Here is a 25,014-nt window from a genome sequence, read left to right as displayed (position 1 = left end):
CCCTCCAGGGAAGGGTGTTGGGGTCCGGGGAGGGTCCCAGAGGAACACATTGTGGGAGAGGCCACAATAGGACTATTAAAGCAGAGTAAGTCTCTTGACAAAACCATCAGGAAAGTCACCGAAGGAAAAAAAAATGATTAGGAATTTCCCCTATGTGGCAGCATTTGCCCTGCAGAACCGGAAGGTTTCCAGATAGGCTCCCCACACCCCCACCGGAGCTCGCTCAGGCTTGAGGACCCCTTTTCTGCACCCGCTGCCTCAGCGCCCTCTCGCTGCACCCACAAACGTGTACCCAGTCAGAGGGCCCGCCGGGGGGAGCCTACAGGAGGTCCAGGTGGTGAGCCAGGACTCAGCCGTCAGCCATCCTCCCCACCCAGGTGCCTGAGCAAACCCCGACTAATTGTTTTCCGGGGCGGGGCTGGGCGCGCTCCGTGGCGCCTCCTCAGGGTTCCCGCGGGAGGGAAAAAAAAAAAAAAAGCCCACCCGCTAGGGCCCCGCAGTTCTTCGTCTCGGCCAGGATGAACTGTGGCAACTTCGGCAGCCCCCACCGCGGCGCTGAGACAGAGACGGTGACAGTGGCAAGGCCAGCTCGGCTGGGCTGGAGCCGGTAAAGCTGAGGGGACGCCTTGCACCTCCAGTTCCTCCCTTTTGGCCACGGGTCCCAGGACTCAAGCTGCGGTGCTCCGGGTAATAGCGGCTGCGGCGCCTCAGCTCCGCGGGCGAAGGAGGAGAACCCGATCCCAGCGCGGAGCGCAACCTGCCGGAGTGGCCGAGCCCCGCGCTCCGCCCCAGCTCCGAGGCGAGCGCAGCCGCAGCGGGGGCCGGGGCCGGAGCCCCGCACGGTCGCCGTCCGCGGCGGGGGGGCGGGCTGGGGGCGGGGCGGCCGGGGCCGCCTTCCTGGGCGCGATCCCCGAGCGCAGCACCCGGCGTCGCCGAGCCACCTCCCCCGCCGCCCGCTAGCAAGTTTGGCGGCTCGGAGCCCGACGCGTCTTGGGATCCAGGCGCATTTGTTTTCTATCTTCCGCTCGCCCCGTTTGGCGGGGACCCTCGGGAGCAATGCCGATGGATGTGTTTTTAGTTGTGTGCTTCTGTGTGTGCACCACCAGGACAGGTAAGCACGGCCGGGGGTGGGGGGATGTGTTGGAGGGATCCAGGGAAGGAGGGGAACCTGGCCGCTGTGCCCAGCTCCCGTACAGGCGTCGGGAGACCTGGAGCCTAGCTCCGCGCTGGCCCAGGGGAGGGCGGCGAGGCATGGATGGGGCCCTCGGATCTCTGCCCTGCTCCAGGTGAAAGCGTGAAAAGTGGGACTCGGGCTGGAAAATTTCCCCGAGCAGTGCCCCAGTCCAGGGGGACGCGGCCTCGTGCAGGCAGGAGTGAGGGGCGCGGCCGAGCGAGCGCACCCTCCCGCTGCCGGTAACGGGCATCCGGGTAGAAACCCACCGCAGGGCGGGCGCGCCAGCCCCACACCCCAGAACTTGAAAGGTGCGCTGGAAACCGCTCTCCCTGCGCCGGCCGGGCCGGGAAGGGGCAGCCGCGAGAGTGGTACCCGCAGAGGGAGCGCTTCTGGCCGGCGGGCGCTGCGGGGGCCGGGAGGGCGCGGCGCGGGCTGAGGGCTGCGGGCGAATCCCTGGATTCCTCTATCTGCTCATCCCTTCCTGACTCTCCTCAGGGGAACTCCAAGAGTATTTTCTCGGCCGCCCCCAATACCCCCAAGGGCTAGAGAACAATTATTCGGGGAACGGTGGAGGCAATCTGGGGAGACATTCTCAAGCACCACACCAAATTTCCCTTGCTGTAATTGCAGATGGACAGTTGTGTGTGTGTTGGGGAAGGATAATTGGCTTAATTTTCTGAAGTCCCCACTTCGTTCTGCCTCCAGACACAGAGTTGTGACGACTCTAAGTGTACCATCTTCCTTCCACTCGCTCCCAGCCCCCATGTCCCCTGGGGTTCGGAGACCGGCTCTCAGCAGCCCTCTCCTAGGGGCTGGTAGTAGATGTGGAAAGGCGGGGGGGGGGGGGGGGCGGGTAGAGTGGGGTGGGGTGGAGTAGGAAATTGGCAAAAATAGGGCTCTCTGATGAAAGGTGGGGGGAGTATGGTGAGTTTTTATTCCTACCCCAGCCCGCCTCTGTATGCGCTACCGACTTTGCATCCTAGAATCGGTGTGTAGTCAGTGTAGTCATTCCCTCTCTCTTTGTTTTTTCCTCTTTTACCGCTCTTATTTCCCTTTTCTTAGAGGCATACTTCCCAGGTTAGACAGCAAGTTTATCCGGAGAGGGCAAAAGTTCCCTCGGCTTGCGCCCCAGGCGCCCCTCTTTGGCAGATAGCTCTCCTGAGGATACTAAGAGTTGGGCGTCTAGGAGTTTCCTGCTGGCGCTTTCCATCTTCCCAGGGCTGAGCGGGCAGCACGTTTCCTTTTGCTTAATGGAAGAGCGTCGGGTGTGGACTTCTCCAGGGACAAAAGGAATCTCCATCTTTTTCCTGTCTCCATCCGCGATACCCAGGCTTTGGAGACGCCAAGGCGCAGTCTAGCCTACAATTGTTGCTTCTTGAGTTCAGGCCCATCTGATGTATTAGTTTTTTAGAACCAAGAGCAAACTGGGTGAGACGTGCCCTGGGAAGATCCGGACAAGCACGGCTAGTGCAGAGCGAGGACTCCCAGCTCTGCGCGCGGAGAATCTGGTGCTGATGTGCATCTTACAGAGGAAAGAAAAGTTAGGTGGGGGAGGGGGCCGCCCATGGGTCATTTCGCGTCCTCAAGTGCACATCACCAGCTAACTCCGTTGTTCTCGTCACTCCTTTGAAAAGTCGGCAAAAAGGGTGTCCACCTAGGAGTGGACAGTGTCTCCAGGGCACACTGCTTGTGGAGATCTTTAAGAACTTGGTCTTTCCCCTTCCCTATACTAAGCCCCGTTAAATCTTGTGAAAATTCTGTTGTAGTGAAGATTCATTCATGTGTTTTTTCATTAATTTGACAAACAGTTGAGTGTGTTGCTGGGATTGCTTATGCAAAGAAGAAATTACTTGGTCCTTGACTTCTAGGAATTTGGCAGTTTAGCTGAGACTCTAGATAGAAACTGGAAGGCTTTTAAAAAATTATTGGGATAACATTCATTAATAAATTATATAAGTTTCAGGTGTACTGTTATGTAATATACCATCTGTATATTGTATTGTGTGCTCACCACGCAGAGTCTGCTCTCCTTCCGTCACCATATATTTGATCCCCTTTACCCTCTTCATCCTCCCCCAACCCTGGAAAGCATTTTTCTTTTTCTTCTACAGCTTGATGGGAGAGGGCAGGGAAAGAGATGGGAGTATAAGAAGGTTACATTGAGGAAATACAGCGGAGGAACGGCAGGAATGAATTCTGGGGAGGGGCGGTTGGGGGTCAGGAGGTGACAATTGAGAGTTGTCTTGCAGGATTTGTAGGGAGTTTTCAGGTGGACAAAGTGGGGAAAGCATCCCAGGCAAGAGGACACAACTTGCACAAAGGCAGGGGAGCAGGGAAGGGGCTGCCTCATTGCTTGTGGCAGTTGCTTAGGGAGCCTGGATTTTCTGTGCCACTTGGCACTGCCCGAATACCAGAGACCAATATTTCTTCTGCAAAAAATTATCAGAAGAACCAGAGGAAAGAGGGGAGTTGTATCTTAATTCCTTCACTTACAATTTCTTGTAGCTTGACGGGGTATGATTAACAGCTTTCTGGGGGCAGCCTCTTTGATTTTGCCCAGGAACCATAATTTCTGCATCACATATCCATCCTCTTAGGTATAGCAGAGGCTGGCTCATGATTAGTTTATCAGGATCCAAACAGTTGCTTGGAAAGTTTGTCAAGTGGGACAATTGTTGTCTGGGCTGTTAACAGTCCAAAATGAAATAAACATGTGGTACACTTAGGGAACTGCTCAGATGTCACTGGCTTTGAATGGAAATGCATAGATGATATCAGGCACATTTTAATTAAAGCTGCACTGCAGTGCAGTAGCAGTTACATATGAGAAGATCTAATGATAGGTCTTACAGGAAGCTGCTTAAATTGCCTATTGTTCAGACAACTTGTTCTGAAGAGTAAAGTGGAGTCCAGATAGGAGATGCTGGTCTCTGGTTCTTATTATTTACGGGTGAAAAATAATTCTGGGATTTCCAGGTACATTACTAATAAGGGAAATTTAGAAGGCTAAAATAATAGCAGTAATAACATATCATGTCTGTGAGTTTTCTCCAATGGCTTGGAAGGGTATAAAACCCAGTGATTGCTCCCCCATGGCTTTCTGTTTTGTTTTGGTCACCAGGGCAGGGGGTAGAGGTATCCCTCGGAGCCACGTGAATGCCGTTTGCTGCCACCTGCTGGAAAGGAGAGATTTCCTTTTTGAAGCACATTCTGTACTCATGAACCATGAGCTGGATCCAGCTATGAGCAGAAGAAGCCCCAGCCTGCACTGAGCATGTGAACTGTTGGCTGATTGGAATGGGCCTAGAGAATACGTTCTTCAAGGATATTGCTTTCGGGGTATTAAGAACCTCTGTAGGAGTCCAGGGGCCCAAATCTGATCAAGCGGTTATGAAATCCTGCTGTTAAACGAGGTCTTGGAGCATCTCCCCAGCATCACATTCGTCCCCAGGGACCAGGAGAAAACAGCTGTCATCAGGGACAATGAGCCAGAGTAGATCTGAAGTGAGCCAGATACAGGAGGGTTTGCTTGGGAGCTTAGGCCTGTTACCCTGAGGTGGACTGAGTGGATTTTGGCACCGAGCGCTCTGAGCAGGGCAGAGGAGCGGCCAGAACCTGCAGCAGCAGCAGCAGGTGTCCTGGGAGAGTAGGTGGAGGTTCTGAAGACCAGAGCCGGGCCGCAAGTGCCTCTGCAACCCTGACACGCTGCCTTCCAGGTTTTAAACCATACTTCCTCCGCACAAGCTTTTTATCCTGCTTCATTCCAATTCCCAGATTCAGCCATTTGTATAGCAGTTATGGCCAAAGTAGAAAGCTTTAATAGGGTTTCCTTGAAAAGGGCAGGCGTTCCATGCTTGGATAAGAAGCAGAAACGTTAAAATTAAAAAAAAAAAGTTATTTTTAATGGAACCAACACTCTCATGCTATGTAAGGTTCAGGAGAGGCCATGTAAATGCTATCTTATTAATAGATTTTCTGATTCCTTAGGCAGTGAGCAAAGTGCTAGCTTTTACACATCCTGCCTTGGCACGAGGCATTTTCATCCTGAAGGGGACCAATTAAAGGGAGAGAAGAAAACTGTATCTGGAAGCCTAACTGATTTCTCTTGTTCTGTCTTCATGGGATGTTTTCATGACAAGAGCAATATAGTTATCTTAAGATTGGGAAAGCCCCTTCATTTGTGGGTTGTAGGGGAGGGAGTGAGTACAGATTTAATATATAGATTTCACAAAGCAAATCCAGAGTAAGAGCCCTTCCAGGACAGTTGGGCAAGTAGAGGTGTTAAGAGGAAAAGGGCCATCTGTACCTTTTGTATGATCCCAGCAAAGTTGAGGACCAGGGAGCTGGAATGGCCTGGAGAGCTGGTCTTATTATGAAAGACAGATGCGGCAAACTCCAGATGGGTACCAGATATGTGCTAGGAGTTTCATGTAGTTATCACTGAAACCTCATGAGGTTCGGAGGCAGGTTTTATCACACCCATTTTCCGGATGAGGGAACTGAGGCTCAGAGAACTGAAGTGAATTTTCCAAGGGCACAGTTAGGGGAACGAGATAGGAATGAAATTGGCTTTAATTTAGTCTTGTTTCCACAACACTTTCTAGATTGAGAATATTATATTCTCAATTGGGGTGGGGATCCAGGAGCCCCACTGGGGGAGTTCTGTCAGATCTACAGAATCTGTTTGGGTGCCTTTTAGGCTTGTCCAGTTGCAGGGCTCCTAGTCTGGGAGATACAGCCGTCTTAAGGATGACCATCATAGTGGGTCTCTAGTCCCTGCGTTGGTCAACTACTGCCACAACAATATTGCATAGCAAGTCACCCAAAATGCAGTGGCGAAAGCAACATTTATCTTGGTATATGTGTTTGTAGGTTGGTTTGGTGTTGGCTTCTCTAGGCCAGGTGTGGCTGGGCGTGGTTCCAATCTCACGTAGGCCGTCTGCTCCACCTGTCTCAGTCTCTTTGGACCAGTGGCCGAGCAGGCACATGTTCTTCTCTTCATGATTCAGAGGGATAAGAGGACATTCAGGTCCCTGCTTGTGTAACATCGCTGACATCCCAAGGACCCCCAGTTACATGGCCAGGCTCAAAGTCAAGGGATGGGGTGCTTTACTCCCACGCTAGTGGGAGGAACTGCAAACCAAACAGCAAAGTGTGTGCATATGGGAGGGGTAAATATTTGAAGCCAATAATTCAGTCAACCACAGGCCTTTTGGAAAGTTTTCTTAGCCCGAATGCCACGCTGTCCTCTCGTGGTGTCCCCAGATATGTATATATCTATAAGGTCGTTGAACCCACAGCAATGGTTGTGCATCCACTCATTAGTTAATTAACTGGGTCCCAAGGTACTGGGGCTACAGAGACTCTTCCTTCCTCTTGTGTCCAGCTAAGGGCCCATTCTCCAATCACTCTCCCAATTTCTGTCTAGAGAAAGACCAGCGTGGAGGTCCCCTGAGATCGCTCTTCATTTTATTTCTGCCATCTAGGTGTAGAACACTACACATCCAACTGAAACATGAGTTCCATTCGTAACTTTTCAAGGTGATCACAGAACTATTGGGATCTGAGCTGACTTGGAGGAAAACATCACGTCTCAACAAGAGGCTCACGTACTCTGGCGTGGGTGGACAGACACCCATTTAGCTTGGTGCTTCTTTGCACCAAGTCAGTCTTTGTGAACGGAGTTTGTGTGAGGGACGAGCAGCACGAGGCCCCTAGGATGGAAACTTAAGTGAGATCGTAATGTAAATCAGAGCACATCCCACTACTGCCCTTAATCACCCACCTTAGAGCCTCCAATAATATCCTGTGACAATTAGCACCATACCCATCTCTGGGCTGTGGCTCACCAGACAGGGCCTACTCTTTGGCCTTGTTTTCTACCACTCTCCCCCTAGCCCGCTCTGCTCTAGCCACACTAGCCTTTTCTCTGGTCCTTGAACATGCCAAGTTTGTTCCTGGTTTTGCGCTTGCTGTTCTCTCAACCTGGAAAGCTTCCCAGGTTTCGGCTCAGAAGAACATTCCTTGACCATCCTTCCTAAAGCGCCCCCTGCAAATTGCTTTCTGTTTCATTTCTCTGTTTTATTTTCTGTGTAGCATTTCTTGCCATCTCAAGTTATCTGATTGGTGTCTTTTTTCCCTCTCGTCACTCCGTGCCCCAGCAATGCATGCTCAGTGAGGACATCTCCAGTACTTAGCAAGGTGTGTGTTACATATAGTACGCACTCGGGTAATACCTGTTGAAAAGGTATGGAATGAGTGAATGAATGGATGCAGAATGAATGGATGGAGGTGTTGTCTTGGGGGAAACTGGTCTCATAATTCCTGCATCTGCAAGGAGAAAACTTAAACCTTCAGTGCAGAGGCCCAGGGGAAGCCTGACACAAACTGGGAAGGCAGTTACATGCATCGGGCCTTTCATTTAACCCTTGGTCTGCCTTGGCAATGACAGGCTTCAGCTCCGAAGAGCCAAACCTTCTGTTGACAGAAGCCGAGGTTGCTGCAGCAGTCCCTGTTTCCTCACAGGAAGAGTAAGGAGAGGGTAGATTTCCTTCCTAAATCTGTGGGGTCAGGGGTGAGGGTGGGAGGACAGATGAAATTGTAATAGCTCATGATGTCCTGGTGAACATTCACTCAGCCTCTCTGGGACAAATTGGGAGCAAGCTCTCCAGATCTTGCCTCAGCGACTGCATTACCATTAGACAAAAGTTGACATCTGTTGCTGATTAAAAAATTCCCAACTGTGCAAGCGGAATTGCACTATTGAAATGCTAAGCGTAGCTAGACACAGCCTTTATGAGTGGCTTAAACACAGTCCTTTAATGCGAGCTCTTATTAATGTATATAATTGGAAGTCACTTTGCAGTCATGAGTGTATCATTTTGCAGAACCACCCCTCTGCACCCCCCACGCTCGCCTGAGGGAGAGACAGCCTTAGCGATTTGCCTTTCTCAGATGAGGCAACAGGGGACTAAAAGCCATGTTTTCTGCGTTAAGGTTTTCCAGCATGAGTAGTCAGAGTGTCTAACTTCCTATGCAGGAATCCCCAAGGATGGATATATACATCTGTCATTCCAGGGATTCTCTCTCTTTTTTTTCTTTCTAATTTCATTTTTATTTAATTGTGGCATGAGCGCTTAACGTGAGAGCTGCGCTGTCCCTCTGCCACCCTTCTCCAATGGGGATCCCTCTCTTGGCTTCCCTCTTTATCACCGGTGATTGGGCCTGGTTACTAGGGAGTGCTCTGTGGAGGTGTTTACCGGTGATGGTGGTGTCAGATTTCGCTAACACACCAGTCTCTGAAGCAGGTAGTTTAGGGCCACAATCCTGCATCCCCAGTCCCCAGACCTGAAAAAAGCTTGGGAACCCACATTTTCTTTATAAACTCACCCGACAACAAAACCTGCTCTGAGCTGAACTCATTTGGTGGCAAAACTTGACCTGAACTGATATAAAGCTATTTATTTAGCCAATTAGAGGAAAACACCATACTTTTGGCTCCAGAAATATGTTATTTAAATATGGGGTACTGATTCAGACTTGGCTGAGGGTGTTACATAAAATGTACTGCATAGGCCGTATTATCTTTCTAACATATGATACATTCCGAACGGCAATATATGAATTAGGCCCTGAGGGTTTTGGGTAAGAGATTATCAATCTGTAATGAATGAGGAGTGGGGGTGGGAAAAGGGACAAAGAAACTATCATACCGGTGGGGTAATGGCGCAGAGTCTCCTTCCTTTTCTGCCCAGCGAGAGAGGGTCTCCAGACAGTCATCACTGGCTTCCTTGTTCCCTGCCAGTCCTGGCCTCTTTACTTTCTGGGCTGTATTGCTGCTCGCCGTCTGTATTTTAAGCCAAGACACTGCTTTGTTCCTTTACAGTGCTGGGCTCTGGGATGGACCCTGACCTTCAGGTGGATATTATCACCGAGCTTGACCTCGTGAACACTACCCTTGGCGTCACGCAGGTGTCTGGACTGCATAATGCCAGCAAAGCATTTTTATTTCAAGGTAAAAGTTCTTCTTCCTTTGCATGGGGCAGAGCTTGGGGAGGAGGTCTGTCTGGGGAGCATTCATCTGGGGTCTATTTGTTGGAAGATCATCTCTGCTGTTTCTCTTGTGTTGTTGTCATAAGGAATGTTCAGAAAAGCCAAGGGTGTTCAGGTATTTTGGGTGGGGGGGTGTTCTGACAGGGCAGGGGGGCCATTAGAGGACATGGTGGTGAAATACTTGGTTTGGCAGTGAACTATTTCCCTGGGGATTTTGGTGGGGAGCAAAAGTGGAATGAAATGGCAAACTTCTTGAAGGCCATTGGCCAGCCATGTTATTTTTACAGGATATTTCTTTAACTATTATCTTTATCTTTACCTATGCCTACACCTATTCCTAGATCTATAGCTCTCATCTAATGGGTACACCATGTTTTATGGCTGTATTCTCTTAGGGGTGCAGGTTAGTTGGCTCTGCCCACTAGGCTTGAGTACACTTCATTAAATCATTCAACAGCCATTCATAAAGGCACTATAATATGCTTCTTCAAAGCACGGGCTCCAGAGCCCAACTGCCTGGGACCAAATTCCTACCCTGCCATTCACTGGCATTGAGAATTTGGGCAATTGCTTGGCCTGACTCTGCCTATGTCCTCCTCTTAAGTAACTGGACCTATCTCATGGGGCTATTGCAAGGATTAGAGGAGCTGGTCCAGTGAAGTGACAGAAACAGTGCCTGGTACATGGGAACCCCTCAGTAAGTACTGGCTGTTACTACGGAACTCCTCCTGTGCAGCAGGCAACCTGCTCATAGTAGAGTTACCAATAAGCGTAAATAGGAGAGGTATGGCCCCTGCTCGAAAACATAGTGAGGGAAAGTTATTACATAAGGAGTTTTAATTGCTATACTTACAATGAAGGTGACGTAGGCAGTCAAATAAGAGTAGGATAGGGAGATCTGATTTAATTGGGGTGGGGACATGCTGGTAGTCAGGGAAAGGCTGCCCTGCAAAAGTGCTGAGTCAGCAGGTACTTGAGAAAGGAATAGAAAGCCTCGTGTAGGAAGGGGTGGGGCTCAGAGCATTCTGGGCCGAGGAAATAGTTGTGTGAAGGTCTTAAGGCAGAAACCAACAGAAAGACGAGTAGCATGGCCGAAGGGTGGTGTGTGGCTGGAGAGGTAGGCAGGGGCTAAGTTACATTGGACCCTGTAGTCAGAAGCGATACGTAGCTAGTATCTACGGGTTTGTGTGTATGGATGATTTATGGCCAGTGTCCACTCTGATAGGTGGGAGGTGATGCATTCGTTGTTAACTGTTGTAAATATTACCTCTGCTTGTCAGCCACGTTAGTGGTTTTGTATTTTAGTCTCAGAGCAGCGTGGGACTTGGTGGAGGTCGAAGCAGGGGAGTGACCTGATCAGATATGTAGTCAGGCAGCCTGGATATTCCGCTATGAAAACTCCTGGCAGGGTTCTTTTGCTCAGCCTTTTATGAAGATAACAAAAGGATTGTTTTAGACTGACTGAAACAATATTATTGGATGAGATTTACATCTTTATTGTGCAGATAACTTAATCCTTGTTAATGATATATCTATACTAGGAAATCTACAGATATTATATAACGATCCATAACAAGACTACAGGTATGGTAATTTCCGCTTACTCTTACTAAGGAATTGGTGACTTACTGAAGCTGGATGTGGTTAAGAGAATACAGACTGGATTACTTTTCTCTTTGTATTGTTGTGCAAGATCCGCTCAGTTACTGTTGAGAGGCCGTGCCATTCCTGCCCTGGCCAATGCTGCTGATTCTTTGTCACCAGAGTTGCTATGGAAGCCTGGCTTGTCTATAAGCTTCAGGAGGGCAGAAGTCGTGCTTATCTTGATGCCTCTAGGTATCGAGGGCCAAGTATTCTGCATGACACGTAGTAGGTGATAAATAAACATTTTGAGTTGAATTAAAATTTCCTGTGTGCAATGTGCTCTATAAAAGGATTTTTTGCCTGCTCCATTCACTATTCACTCACTTATTTATTCCATACCTATGGGCTTCCTGGGCTAGAACTCTGCTCTCTCATTTGTGTATTCTCTGCATTGGCAACTGCCTCCGGGATACCTACCAGGCTCCAACAGCAGGGGGGCATTTTCAGTTTCTTTTGTGGCAAGAATAAATTCATTATGGGAGTTTGAGGAGGGCTTTCCCTTACAATTACCCTTGTAATTGCACTGTGCCTACTTGGATAATCCAGGATAATCTCTCCAGTTTGAGATCTGTACTTTAATCACATTGGCAAAGTCCCTTTTGCCATGTAAGGGTCGGAGGTTGTGGCAATGAAGACGTGGCCCTCTTTGGGGAGCCATTATTCTGCTTACCACAAAGGCTGCCCGCTGGTCTTCAAAAATTCATGTCTGTCTCACGTGCAAAATACATTCATCTCATCCCAGTATCTCCAAAAGTCTCAACCCATGATAGCGGCAAGGAGAAACCGGGCTGCATCTTCAACACTTTGTTTGGAAATCTCCTCAGCTACATGTCCAAGTTCATCTTTTACAAATTTTGCTTCCCAAATGGCTACAGGACACAATTTAGCTAAGCTTTCTGTCACTATGTAACAAGGATTCATGTGCCTTCAGGTTTCTTATGATACGTTCCTCATTTCCTTTTTAGCCTTCACCAGCGGAGTTTTTAACATCCATATTTCTAACAGCCTGTCCACAATCATTTAAGTGTTCTCTTAAGATAACACAGGGTTTTGTTTTGTTTTGTTTTACCATGCACTTTACTTCATTCTGAGTCCTTACTTATCCATATTTCTAACAGTATATTCAAGGCAATGTAGGCTTTTTATATCATGGTCTTCAAAAATTTTTCAGCCTCTGCTTATTATACCACAAAGTCACTTACACAATTTTAGTTACTTGTTACAGCAACACCCCACCTCCAGGTACCACAATCTCTATTAGTTTCCTATTGTTGTTATAACAAAGTATCAAAAATTTCGTGGCTTCAAACAAAAACAAATTATTATCTTACAGTTATGGAGGTCAGAAGTCCAAAATGGGCTTTAGGGGGATAAAATCAAGGTTCCCTGAGCTGTGTCCGTCCTGGAATCTTTAAAGGATGATCAGTTTATTGCCTTTTCCATCTTGCACAGGATGCCATGCTCCTTGGCTCCTGGCTATGGCTCTCCTCTGTGTCATTTGTCACATATCCTTCTCTCTCTTGTTTCTGTGGTCAGATTCTCTTCTCTGATACTGACTTTTCTGTAATTATATTGGGCCACGCAGATAATCCAGAACAATTTCCTTATCTCAAGATCCACACCATAATTATATTTGTGAAGTAATTTTTTTGCTGTGTAAGGTAACATATTTACAGCTTCCTGGGGTTAAGATGTGGACATTTTTTTTGGCGGGTGGGGGTAGGGGTATATAACTATGTTTACCAGAGGATGGCTATCCACTGTTTGGCAGAAATATGAGAGCAATATGATGTTTCCAGTGTATTCCAAATAAATCCTTTGTAGTACAGCACTGTCCAATAGAAATACAATGTGAACTGTACCTGTGATTTTAATTTTTGTAGTAACCATGTTAAATAAGTAAAAAGAAGCAGGTGAAATTAATTCTAATTATAATTTGTATTTAACCCAATATATTAAAAATATTATCATTTCAACATATGGTCACAGAAATTATTAATATGTGTTTTACCATGTTTTAGAATGTCTTCACCATCTACTTTATATTTTATACTTACAATACAGCTTAATTTGGAAGCAATGTTCTCATCTGAAATAATTGATTTGCATTTAGATTTCATAAAATTTAAAGTTGAAAAAGTAGATTTGCCAAGTTATTACATACATGCTTAATTATCAGATTTTAAAAATTACACAGCTTTATTGAGGTATAACTGACTTATAGTAAACTATGCATATTCAAAGTGTACAATTTGATAATTTTAACATATGAATGCTCCATGAAACCATCACCACAATCAAGATGATGAATGGACTTATCACCCCCCAAAGCTTCCTATTTTTCCCTTTTGTAATCTCTCCCTCCTGTACCTCTTAGTCCTTATCCGCAGGCAACTATTGATCTGCTTTCTGTCACTATAGAATACTTTGCATTTTCTAGAGTATTATATAAATAGAATTTGGGGGCATGGATACATTTACTGATCATAGTTATTTTGAGATTTATACATGTTGTAACATATAAAGTGCTTTTCTTGTAGGCAGTATATAGTTGGATCTTACCTTTCCCCTTTCTTTACCCAATAAGAATATCTCTGTATTTTCATCAATATATTTTGACCACTTACATTTAATGTGATTATTGACATGGTTATATTTAAATGTATCTTTTTGCTATTTGTTTTCTACCTGTTTCATCTATGCTCCATTTTTTTTCTGCTTTCTGGCTCCTTTTGGATTCATTGATTTTGTGTGTGTGTGTGTGTGTGTGTGTGTGTGTGATTTCCATTTCGTCTCCTTTGTTGATTTATTAGCTATAACTTTTTGTTTCATATTTTAGTGGTTTCTTTAGGGCTTATAGTATACGTCTTTAAATTATCACTATCTACCTTCAAGTGATAGTAAACTACTATAATATACAACTTATGCATATTATAAGAACATTTCAATAGTTTACTTCTCTCCTCCTGAGCATTGTTCTATTGTTGTCATATATTTTATTTTTACTTATATTATAAATTCCATACTATGTTGTTATTTTAATTTAATAAGTCTGTTAACATATAGATGGACTTTTGCACACATATAGATAATGAGAAAATCAATCACATATTTACCCATGTAGTTACCATTTCCTGTGTTCTTCAGTCCCTTATGTGGATTCATATTTTCATCTGGTGTCATTTCCATCCTGCTTGAAAGAGTTTCTTTAACATTTCTTAGAAGGAAAACCTGCTTGTGATGAATTCTTTCAGATTTTGTATGTCTAAAAGTCTTTATTTTGTTTTCATTGTTATAAGACATTTTTGCTTGGTATAGAATACTGAACAGTTGACAGTTATTGTTTCTTTCAATACGTTAAAGGTGTTGATCCACTGTCTTCTCACTTACGTTGTTTCTGAAGAGCATTTGTTGTCATCCTATCTTTGTTCCTCTGTATGTAATGTAATTCTCCCCCACTCTGCTTTAAGTCTTTCTCTTTATCACTGACTTTGAGTGATTTGATTATGATGTACCTTGGTGTGGTTTTCTTCATGTTTCTTGTGTGTGGGATCTATTGAACTTTATCAAATTTGAAAAAAATTGACCATTATGTCTTCAAATATTTTTTTCTTTCCCCATTTTTCTTTTTTAGGAACTCCAATTATATCTATCTTAGGCTGCTTAAAGTTGTTCCACAGCTCAGTGATACTCTGTTAATTTCAAAAATTCCCTTTTCTCTCTGTGTATCATTTTTGACAGTTTCTGTTGCTATGTCTTCAAGGTCACTGAAATTTTCTTCTGTATTGTCTGCTGTTGGTATTAATCAGTGATTTTTTAATCTCATATATTGTAGTTTCATCTTTGTAAGTTCAGTTTTGACTCTTTTAAAAAAATCTTCATGCCTCTATCTAACTCTTTGAATAAATGGAATATAGTCACAGTAATAGTTTTTGTGTCCTTGACAGCTAATTCCAATATTTGTATCAGTGCTGGGTCGATTCTGATTGATTAATTTTCTCCCCACAGTGCTTTTTGTGCATACCTGATAATTTTCGATTGAATGCCAGGCATTGTGACTTTTACCTTGTTTGATGCTGGATATTTTTGTATTCCTTATACATATTCTTGAATTTTGTCCTAGGACACAGTTAAATTACTGGGAAACAGTTTGATCTTTTTGGTTCCTTCTTTGAAGATTTGTTAGATGGCCCAGAGCAGTGCTTGCGGTAACAGCTAGAGTAGAACTAATTATTTTCTGTTCTTCTGTGTACTCTACCCAAATCCTCATGAATCATGAGGTTTTCTCGTTTATGTGGTGGGAATAGATACTATTCTCAGTCCTGTATGTATGCTGTGCACTGTTACCTTTTGGGTGATGGTTCTTTGTTTTGGGTAATTTTCTCACATGCATGCACTAATCAGTGCTCCACTGAGTACTGATCTTGACAGAGGTCCATATTTTTTCCGGAGCTACTGTTTCCTCTCGTGTACTTTCCTGTGAAATCTAGTTGCCTTGGTCTCCCCACTCTCAGCTTCCTCACCTCACCTCAGGGCGACTGCTGGGCTTGGCCTGAATTTCTCCTCCCTATGCCACAGCCTGGGAACTCTCTCGAAGCCGTGAGTTTGAGTAATTGTAGGGCTTATCTCGTTGGTTTTTTAATCTCTCAAGGATCACTGCCCTTCCTGGACTGATGTCCAGTGTCTTGAAAACTGCTGTTTCATTAAATATTCATTTAAAATTTAAATTCAACTTAAGTAAACTTAAAAATTTATTTCCTCAGCCACTAGATCATATTTCAAGTGCTCAATTGACATATGTGGCTAGAGGTTACCGTATTGGACAGTACAGATCTAGAGAGGCTCAAAGATTTTACTGTTTCACCACAGCTTAGTTAATATGGGCAGGCTACAAAATCATGTTAATACATGATAGCCACTAGCAAGCTACTTAAATTCTTTACTTCATAGTACTTCCATTTACTCTTCGATAAAATGGGGTAATAGTAGTACTTACTATATATAGTTGTATTGAGGATTAAACAAATTAATACATATAAAGTGCTACTACCTAAGTCGATACATAGTGAAGTCTTGTTAAATGTGAGTCCATACATTTTTAAGTAATAGGGTATAACTTTGGCCTTCTTCTCCTATGTGTATCATCTGTCTTGTCATTATTAATGTCAGAATTTAACCTGCAGACATAGATTGAAATAGAGGGAAAGTCAGAGGATTGGGGAGGGAGGCAGAATATTAGGGCTCATTGCCTTACATGTATTAATTTATTTAATCCTCCCTACAACCATATAAGGTAAGTACTATGATTACCCCATTTTATCAATGGTAAATGAAAATATCTTGAGGGGGAGTACTTAGGGTTGTCAGTGCATATGTCTCAGTGTCTTTAAGCATCAGTTTCCTCATCTGAAAATGGGAAGAATACACAGACTGATTATAAGAATTGAATGCTGTACATGAGAAAGCACTTTGAAAAGTATAAAGCGTAAAAAACAAATTCATTATTCTTTTCCCCATTTATTTTTATTCTCATATTTAACCATCCTAAGACTAACTCTGGGCTGATGTATATTAAGAGAGTGAAAATTTTCATTTCAATGCTAGCCTATTAATAATATTGATCAATTTAAGTAGAAAGCTCACTTAACTGGAAACACTCTTATAATCCCAACTCCAAAGCCTGATAGGATTTATTTTGGGGCTCGCCAGCTTTTTAAGGTTGCCTTTGTCATTGCTGTTTTTGTGTAGTGCAGAGAATTAAATAAGTAAGGTTTTTATTTTCTTCTTGCCTGAAACAAATTATATTTTTTTTAGGGATTGGGGATAGGAGCACAGAGAATGAATGGCTATGTGTAAGACTAGTATCAATCTTTTTTAAGCTAAAAGATATCTTAAATACCAGAATGAGAGTTTAAAAAATCATTTTGGATTACCTCTGCTTTGCCTTGAATGGGATTCAGAGAAGATCTGAGGGTTTGGAACTGTACTTCTCTCTGACTGACAGTGTCTTAGTGTTAAGTAGTTGGGAGGATGTGTCTGTGCATTGGTGTTTCATTTATAAAAGTGAATTAGAACATGCATGAGTGAAAATTCTTTAATGGGTTGATTTTTTTTTTTTTTTATTCTGCCAGGAAAGAGCTACCTTTCAGGAGTTCTATTTTAGGAGTTTCTAAAGAAAAAAAAATAGATAGTATCTTTCAAGTAACTTGTTTTATGTGACAAGATAGAACAAAGGCCAATGTGGGCTATTTCCGGGAGATTGAGACGTTCAGCACTTATTTGCATTCTCGGCTTTTACGCTACATGTTTCGGAAGCCACAGGTGAATAAGGCAGAGAGCTTGACCTCAATGAAGTTGCAGTCTAGAAGGGCAGACAGCATGCCCTCAGACACTAATGTAGAGGAGAAGAGTGGCTTGCAGTGTGGTGTGAGCAAAGTCCAGAGTATGTTGGAGAGAGAAGTTTCTTCTCACTGGATGACCTGGGGAAAGCTCCTTGCGGGAGGAGGCACCTGAACCAGACCTTGAAAGATGCACAGGAATGAACTATGTGGTTTCTATTTCATAGGAGCAGTGCCCCTGTGTGATCTTTTTCACAAGACAGTGCTTGAAGCTTGAGCTATAGCTCTTAATGCTTAGAAAATTTAAGTAAGATGGAGCTACCCAAAGGGTTTGTTTAATGCTGAGCTTCCAGATTTCCTGCCACCCACTATTGCCCAAGTCTGAATTGTTTTTTTCTGTTGATTGGATGTGCCTAGTTACTAATTACCTCTGGGAACATTTATGAGTCAACCTCACTTTGAGTGGAGTGATTTAGTATGACTTTGCATTTAATCAATTAGTGGAGTGATTCAATTCCCATACCAGCATCTCCCAAATATAGGTATTTTTGCTCTTGCCAAAATAAACTCGAGCAAACTATTGGAATGGAGTGGGTTTTCAAGTCCCTCTCTGGGGCAAATTAAGCCCTGCACTGGCATATTCTGGAAAATCATTAAGTGGCTGTGCGACTAAGTGTGTATCATAGAGCAAATAAATTCTGCATTTATTTCCCATTTCTGTACACTTGTAACACCTGCACTAAATCTATGTTTCTCAGTCATTGTCCTTTTCCCATCAAATGGTACGTTAAGGAAAGCAGAGATGGAGAGAGACAGTAGAGAATGTAAAAGGGCAAGAATTCTCTTCGAAATTATTAGGTATATGAGGCAACTCCATACTAACAAATTGATCTCGGGCAAATTCCTTTACCTCTTGGAATTTGTTGCCTCTTTGGATGTTGGGCAATAATGGAAATGTCTACAATACAAGATATTTAAGGGTTAATTTAGATAATATAAATTTATTGTAAGTGATAGAAAGGAATTTAAATTTAATATAATTATTAAGAGTATTTACTCAGAAAGCAGACTTTTTTTCATTAGTTAAATATCTAGTGGATACCTACTATGTGCTAGGCACTCTTTCAAGCACAGGAATATGACAATAATATGGCAAATCAGACAAAATCTGGCCCTTAAGGAGAAACAGACAATAAGCAACTAACTAAGTATAAAGTAAGTTCAGATAACTTTAAACAATCCATGTATTTAAATTCAGGAAAATATTTATCTTGTTTTCTCTCATGGTATATATATTTGCAATTACCTGCTGTACTTAATTCCTAAGGAGAGTGAATAACTGTTGTCTGAACTGGATTTTTTTTTTTTTAAAAGGATGATCTCAACTCCTAAAATTTATTTGCCTTTTAACTGTTCCACTAACTCTCCGATGTATTATATGTACTATTATGTGTTCATATCCATTATACACATGAAGAAATTCGAGACCCAGAGAATTTCAGTAACTCACATTCTCTGTAGTGACAGACATAGGATTTGAACTCAGGAGTCTATACCTGCAGAGTTTGTCTTGACCCCACTCCACCTCCTGGTTTTTTTTTCCCTAATTCAAGAGAGTGGGGATGACTAAATAAATGCAATGTGATAAAGATGTGTCTTCTCTTAAAAGGAACCAAAGGGCATCTGCCAAAACATTTTTTTGGCAGGTATTTTAAATCAACCAGGACAGATGGTTGTCTTGTCAGTTGGTGAATTCCTTTTAATAGAATTTTATGATTCTTTCCCTTGGAGGCTCCTGCTGAATACCTACGGATGAACACCTGGTAATCTCTTCGGTTGCCTAAAGAAAACCTGCCAGCAAATCAGAATTATTACATGGGACTACACTTTAGTGTGTATCAATTTGAAATGCAGTCTCTGTGGCCATTTGACCAAGGTGTTCTTGAGAGAGCGTTGTAGGAGAATTAGATCTGCATTGACTGCAGTGCTCTTTGATGAATGCTGTGATTCTTAATTGGGATTTATTTTAACATATTGGGACCAAGTTCTTTTCTGTGGGAACACATCTCCAAAATTATAATGTAAATCAGTGGAAAAATATGATTTGATATGCAAATATTTTATTTAAATACAACTTTTCATGGATGCAGCCAATGCATGAAGTGGAGCCAAGACGTACAGATAAACTAGGCTGGCTCAATACTCATGCTTACAGTCTGTTAAAAAATAAGGCACACAAACCGCCTGGCAGACTGAGGTTGCAGAGTAGGCATGGGACCAGGTGCTTGGGGACCCAGATTCTAGCCTGGCTCTTTTACTATTTACTTCTGGGTATATTACTTAATTTCTCTGGGTCTTAGGTCTTCGAAGTCATAGAATTTTCTTAACTTGCCAAGAAATTATTTTGCAAAACAAAAGAAAAATACGGACAAGCCCAAAGGATGATACAAATACCAGTGCTATAGATGTCCTCCAGAATCAACAATGTTAACATTTTGTCATATTTGCTTAGAGCCTTAAAAAAAATGCAGAATAAATAGAAGTTTCTATGTTCCCCTCCCAATTCCTTTCTTCTTTCAACCTCCCTAAAGGCTATGACTAACATGGTTGATGAGTATCCAGTTCATGTGAATGTGTGTGTGTGTGTGTGTGAGTGTGTGTGTGTGTCACACACTTACATGTTACCATATTCATATATTTAGATGGGTCCATATACAAGATATATGAGAGAGGGCATATGTAAAGTGGATAAATGTGCAGCCTTTGGAGCCAGACTGCCTAGATTCCGATCCCAGCTCTTACTCTTACTAATTGTGTAACCGTGGGCAAATTCTTTAACTTCTCTTTGCCTCATTTTTCCCATGTGTGATATGGGGATAATAACGCATGTATCCCATAGACTTGTTCACATCAAGTATTCAGTACATGTGAGCTGTTGCCTTGAATGGTTTAAAAAATTAAATGGCATCATACAGCATGGATCTTTTCTGCCACTTACCATTTCACTCACCATTATTCTTTTGAGGACATAGACATCTAGTTCATTGGTATGATCTGCTGCATAACACCACCCTGTATCCATCCAATTGCCTATTGATGGAAACTTGGCTTGCTTCAGATTTCTGACAAACAGTACTTTAATGTACATCTGTATGCATGCCTCCTTGCCCATGGTTTTTAAATTCTTAAAATCCATACCTCACCATGGAGAGGATTCTATAAGGGGAATCCTTAATTGTCCAAGCCCAATCCTGGTTACCTGCAATGATTACCTACATCATGAGGCAGCTCATATTATTTTTGGACTAGTCTGTTAGAAATAGAGTTCACCCTTGAACATTGGGGGATTGGGATGCTGACCCCCCTACACAGTCAAAAATTCATGCATAACTTTTGCGTCCTCCAAAACTTAATTACACATAGCCTACTAGTAGCCAGAAGCCTTACCAGTAATATAAACAGTCAAAATTAACACATATTTTGTTTGTTATATGTATTATGCACTGTATTCTTACCATAAAATAAGTTTGAGAAAAGAAAACGTTATTAAGAAAAGCATAAGGAAAATACATTTACAGTATTTATTGAAAAAAAATCTGCATATAAGTGAACCTGTGCAATTCAAACCCATGTTTTTCGAGGGTCAACTGTAATTTAAAGGAAGACAAATTTTGGTTTGATGCAATGCTTTTCTATTGGTCCCACCTAAATGACTCCAGTCTCATTGGCTTCTTTGGTTCCTGGAATACCCCAAGATTTCTGCTGACTCACGCCATCAGTTCTGCTTGTCTTTTGCCTAGAAGACCTCCTTGCCCTGCACTTTCTATATCTGGCTCCTACTCTTCAATGTCACTTCCTCACGGAGGCCTTCTTGTACCATCTTACCTTTGAGGGCGCTCTGTTTTGTCATCAAGCACCACTTCGTGGTGTTCAGTCCTTCAGAGTTCTTGTCATAAATTGAAATTACATATTTCTTTTTGTTTCCTTTATTTTTTTGTCCCCTAGCAGGTTATAGGCTACTTCATGCCTTCACCTGTTTCTTTTCCATCCTAAATCAATACCCAGCACAATACTTGGCACTAATAGTTGGCAATCAAGAAAGATGTGTTCAGGTAGAGGCACTTGTAACCACAGAGTAAGTCTAAGTCCCCTTTCCATGAGACACCCTCTCAGATATTTTCAGACAGGTTTTAGGGTCTTCTGCCTGTCCTTTCTTTCTCCAGGATAAACATTTCTGATTACTTCAGCAGTTCCTGATGGGACATCATTTTGAATTCCTCCATTATTTTCTTTCGTTCGAATACCTGGCCATTTGTCTATGTCCCTAGCGATATTTGATGCCTGAACATGGTGCTTCCAATCTGATCTGATCAGGAGAAAACAGAGCATGCCCTCCTTGTTCATGTTCATATATTTCTATTACTGCAGCCTTGTCACAGAATTAATTCATAATAAGCTTACTGTGGACCAAGACCCCGCAGAGATTTGTTTGTTTGTTGTTTTCACTAATTACTGCCAAGCTCTGTCTTCTTCCTTTTTGATCTTATACAGTTGCTTTTCTGTACCCATGTTTATGTCCTTATGTTCATTACCATTACATTTCATTACTATCTATAAAGGTAGAGGGTCAGATTAAATCACCAAAGTCACTTGGCAGCTCTTAAAAATGAAATTGGTTATTTCGGAAGGGCATTGTCCAGTAGGACTTCCTGTGATGATGGAAATGCTCTATGTCTACTCTCCAATACCGTAGCCACCAGCCACATGTGACCATTGAGCACTTGAATTAGGGCTAGTGTAAGAGAGAAACTGAATTTTAAATTTTATTTAATTTTCAGTATTTTAAGTTTAAGTAGCTGTGTGTGGCTAATGTCCACGCTAAGGGACAGTGCAGTTGCAGAGAAAAAATATCAGCATTTTTAAAGATGAAATGCTGTATAATGTATAGGGAGAAACCAACAAAGGGACAGAATGGCTGGTTTGGGGCCAGGATTCATTTACTCAGTGGTTTATTTATTTAATGGATTTTTAATATTTTTACTTTTGTTTTCACTGCACATCAGCTATGTGATAAGTGTAATAGTAGGTGCTGGAGATATAGCCGTGAAAAAGACACCGGTAGTCCCTGCTCTCAAGGGACCTTCTCTCTGGTGCTGTGGTCCCAACCCAGGTTTCATGTTAGAATCACTTGGGGAACTTTAACAAATCGTGATTCTCAGGAGCCACCTGTGAGAGATTATGGTTAATTTAATCTAATGTAGGGTTCCACTTTTGACTTTCATAGTCTTGTAAAACTCCACTGGTGACTCTACTTGGCAGTCAGGGTTAAGAATCTCTGGTCTAGGGGAAAGGAAGTGCCCTTCTCGATAAATAGCTGGAAAGAGTCCTGTGTGAAGTTCCACTTTGGTGGGAGGTTTTCTACCTACTCTAAAGTCCTCCACTTCATGCTCTAATGTGACCCAATCTTCCCTCCTCAAGTAGGAAAGACTGCCTAAAACATGGTGGTCCATGAAATCAATTTGATGGTCTTATTTGTCATGTAATGGTGTCAAAGCTGCAAGCATATCATCAAGATAAGTTATGGAGTTTATTTCCTGGCAAATGTATTATTAGTCTTCAGATTGGGTTTCTCTGTCTAGTCCTTTTTTTCTGCTATAGTTTTGGCCAGGTATCCAGATTCTAGAACTTGAGACGCTGGAACTCAGCCTCAATGGGATGAGAAGAATGAGGAGCCACAGGTTTATGAGGTCGAAGTAATATTGGCTTGGACCCTTCAAGGAGCAGGAAACTGATGGTTGCATCACTCAGTATGGCTGGATTTCACTGTGGCTAATAACAACAAGAGCTGCTTTCCCTCTCCGTGTTCATCATGGGACATCTGGGGCTTCCGGAACAGGCTGACAGGGCATCCTTTATGCAGAACATTGCTGCTTGTTATTGCAGAGGGAGAAGAGAGCACGGCCAAGCATAAGCTGGCCTTTAAAGCTTCTGCCTGGAAGCATATCGCGTTTGCTCCAAGCAACTTCCATGACCAAGCGAGAAAGTGGCTTTCTCTAGGGGAAGGCAGCAAATATTTGTGGAAGTTAACACAGTTTATCATAGTCTTCCTTTCTCATCACAAATATTTGGTTCACTCTCCTTTCAGCTCACAAAACACAATCTCCCCCCTACCCGCCCCCCCCGCGCCCCGCCTCTTTTTAAGGAGATCATATAACAAATCCTATCCAATCATGGTAATAGACTCAAAGGCCAGGATCCTGGGCTCGGTCTTTACATCAGATATTCATTTGTCTCCTCTTGCGTCAGATACCCATGAACTAAAAAGGCAAATTATCTGCTTCCTGTATACCCAATATACAATGTTATAACAGGGCTAGAAGATCTTGAATATTTTTGGAAAGGGGAAGAATGGAAAATACACAATTACATCTATTTTGGGATTTAATGGGAGAGCTGTCACAAGAGCCCTTACCTTATGGATTGGGTGTGTTGTTTTACTCCCTGCAAGTAGATTTCCTGCCTATTGTTTTTCATGGCTCTTGATTTCACTTTCTTGGGAGTCTCTTCTCTTCCATTATCTTCTTTGGCTGCTGAAAAACTCTGTCAATCCATTTCTTCCCCACAGAAACTTGGGGGCCCAAGTGTCATTTTGTTTCCTAAACAGCCACAGTCTCTTTTATCTAGGACAGTGTGGCTCTTTGGCTATAAAGCAAGGATAAAACTTAGTCATTTTCTCATCGATTTAATTCCAGTCAGCTTAATGTACCAAGAGCCACACTCACAATTAATTTTGATGACCTAGAACCTTTCTGGTTTTCCTGGATGAGTCAAAGCCTTAGACATTTTCTCCAATTGAAGGGATTCAACTGCACTACGTATATTAATTTGTTCAGATGTTTTAACAATCGGGGGTGTCCAAACCTATGATTTGATCCTTGCCTCAAGCCTGAGTTTTGATTGGGCTGCTCAAAGTATTCCTCAATTTTATCTTTTTTATTTGGAGATGGGACAAAGTTGTCTCTTTCAGCCCTATAAATCTTGGAATTTCTAGACTCTATTCCCTTTCATTTACATCTACAAGGTGGCCAATTATTTTTTTCTTATCTTGTATTAGTTTGCTAGAGTTGCTATAACAAAGGACCACAGACTGATTGACTAAAACAACAGAAATGTTTTGTGCCATAGTTCTGGAGGCTAGAAGTCTAAAGTCAAGGTGTAGACAGAATTGTTTACTTCCGAGAGCGGTGAAAGCAGGATCCGTTCCAGGCCCCTCACCTTGACTTGTATAGATGGTTGTTTTCTCTTTATACCTCTTCACATTATTTTTTCTCTAGGGACATTCCTGTGTCTAAATTCCTCTTTTTATAAGGACACTGGTCAGATTAAATTAAAGCCCACCCTAAAGACCTCATATTAACTTGTTAGCTCTGTAAAGACCTTAACTTCAAATATGGTCACATTTTGAGGTACTGCGGGATAGTACTTCCACATATGAATTTTGGGGGGACACAATTCAATGTATTACACATCTCTTTCCTCTTGTCTTGTTAAATGCAGCCACTAGTAATTAAGACACATATAACTTCCTGTTTTCTGGAAATGTGCGCATCAGGCACATTTTTCTCTTCCAGTTTATTTCAGATGATAGCTTTACCAAATATTTCATCACTGATAATATGAATAAGCATCTTTCCAGCCTCCAATAATATAATTTCCTTTCTGCCCACTACAGACACCAATCCCAAATATTTTTAGTTTATTTATTGTACTATTAACGGTATCACCCCAATTCTTGTAGCAATTTAT

General features: G+C 42.8%; 1 protein-coding gene across 2 annotated transcripts in view; it reads left to right on the top strand.

Moving 5' to 3' along the window:
• The first annotated feature begins 885 nt into the window (after positions 1–885).
• The window catches only part of NELL1 (neural EGFL like 1), a 755,117-nt gene continuing 730,988 nt past the window's right edge, over positions 886–25,014 (top strand). Inside the window, exons 1-2 of one of the 2 annotated variants that reach the window (XM_033118971.1) lie at positions 886–1,111; positions 9,060–9,188. In XM_033118971.1, coding sequence (XP_032974862.1) covers positions 1,057–1,111; positions 9,060–9,188 — 184 coding nt within the window. In that variant the 5' untranslated portion in view covers positions 886–1,056. The remainder of the gene's footprint in view (positions 1,112–9,059; positions 9,189–25,014) is intronic. The other variant, XM_033118969.1, reaches the window with a different exon arrangement.

This window comes from Rhinolophus ferrumequinum, chromosome 11, assembly GCF_004115265.2.
Source record: "Rhinolophus ferrumequinum isolate MPI-CBG mRhiFer1 chromosome 11, mRhiFer1_v1.p, whole genome shotgun sequence".
NCBI classification, from domain to species: Eukaryota; Metazoa; Chordata; class Mammalia; order Chiroptera; family Rhinolophidae; genus Rhinolophus; species Rhinolophus ferrumequinum.
The sequence above is the reverse complement of the archived record's forward strand: the minus strand, read 5'-3'. Positions and strand labels throughout refer to the sequence as shown.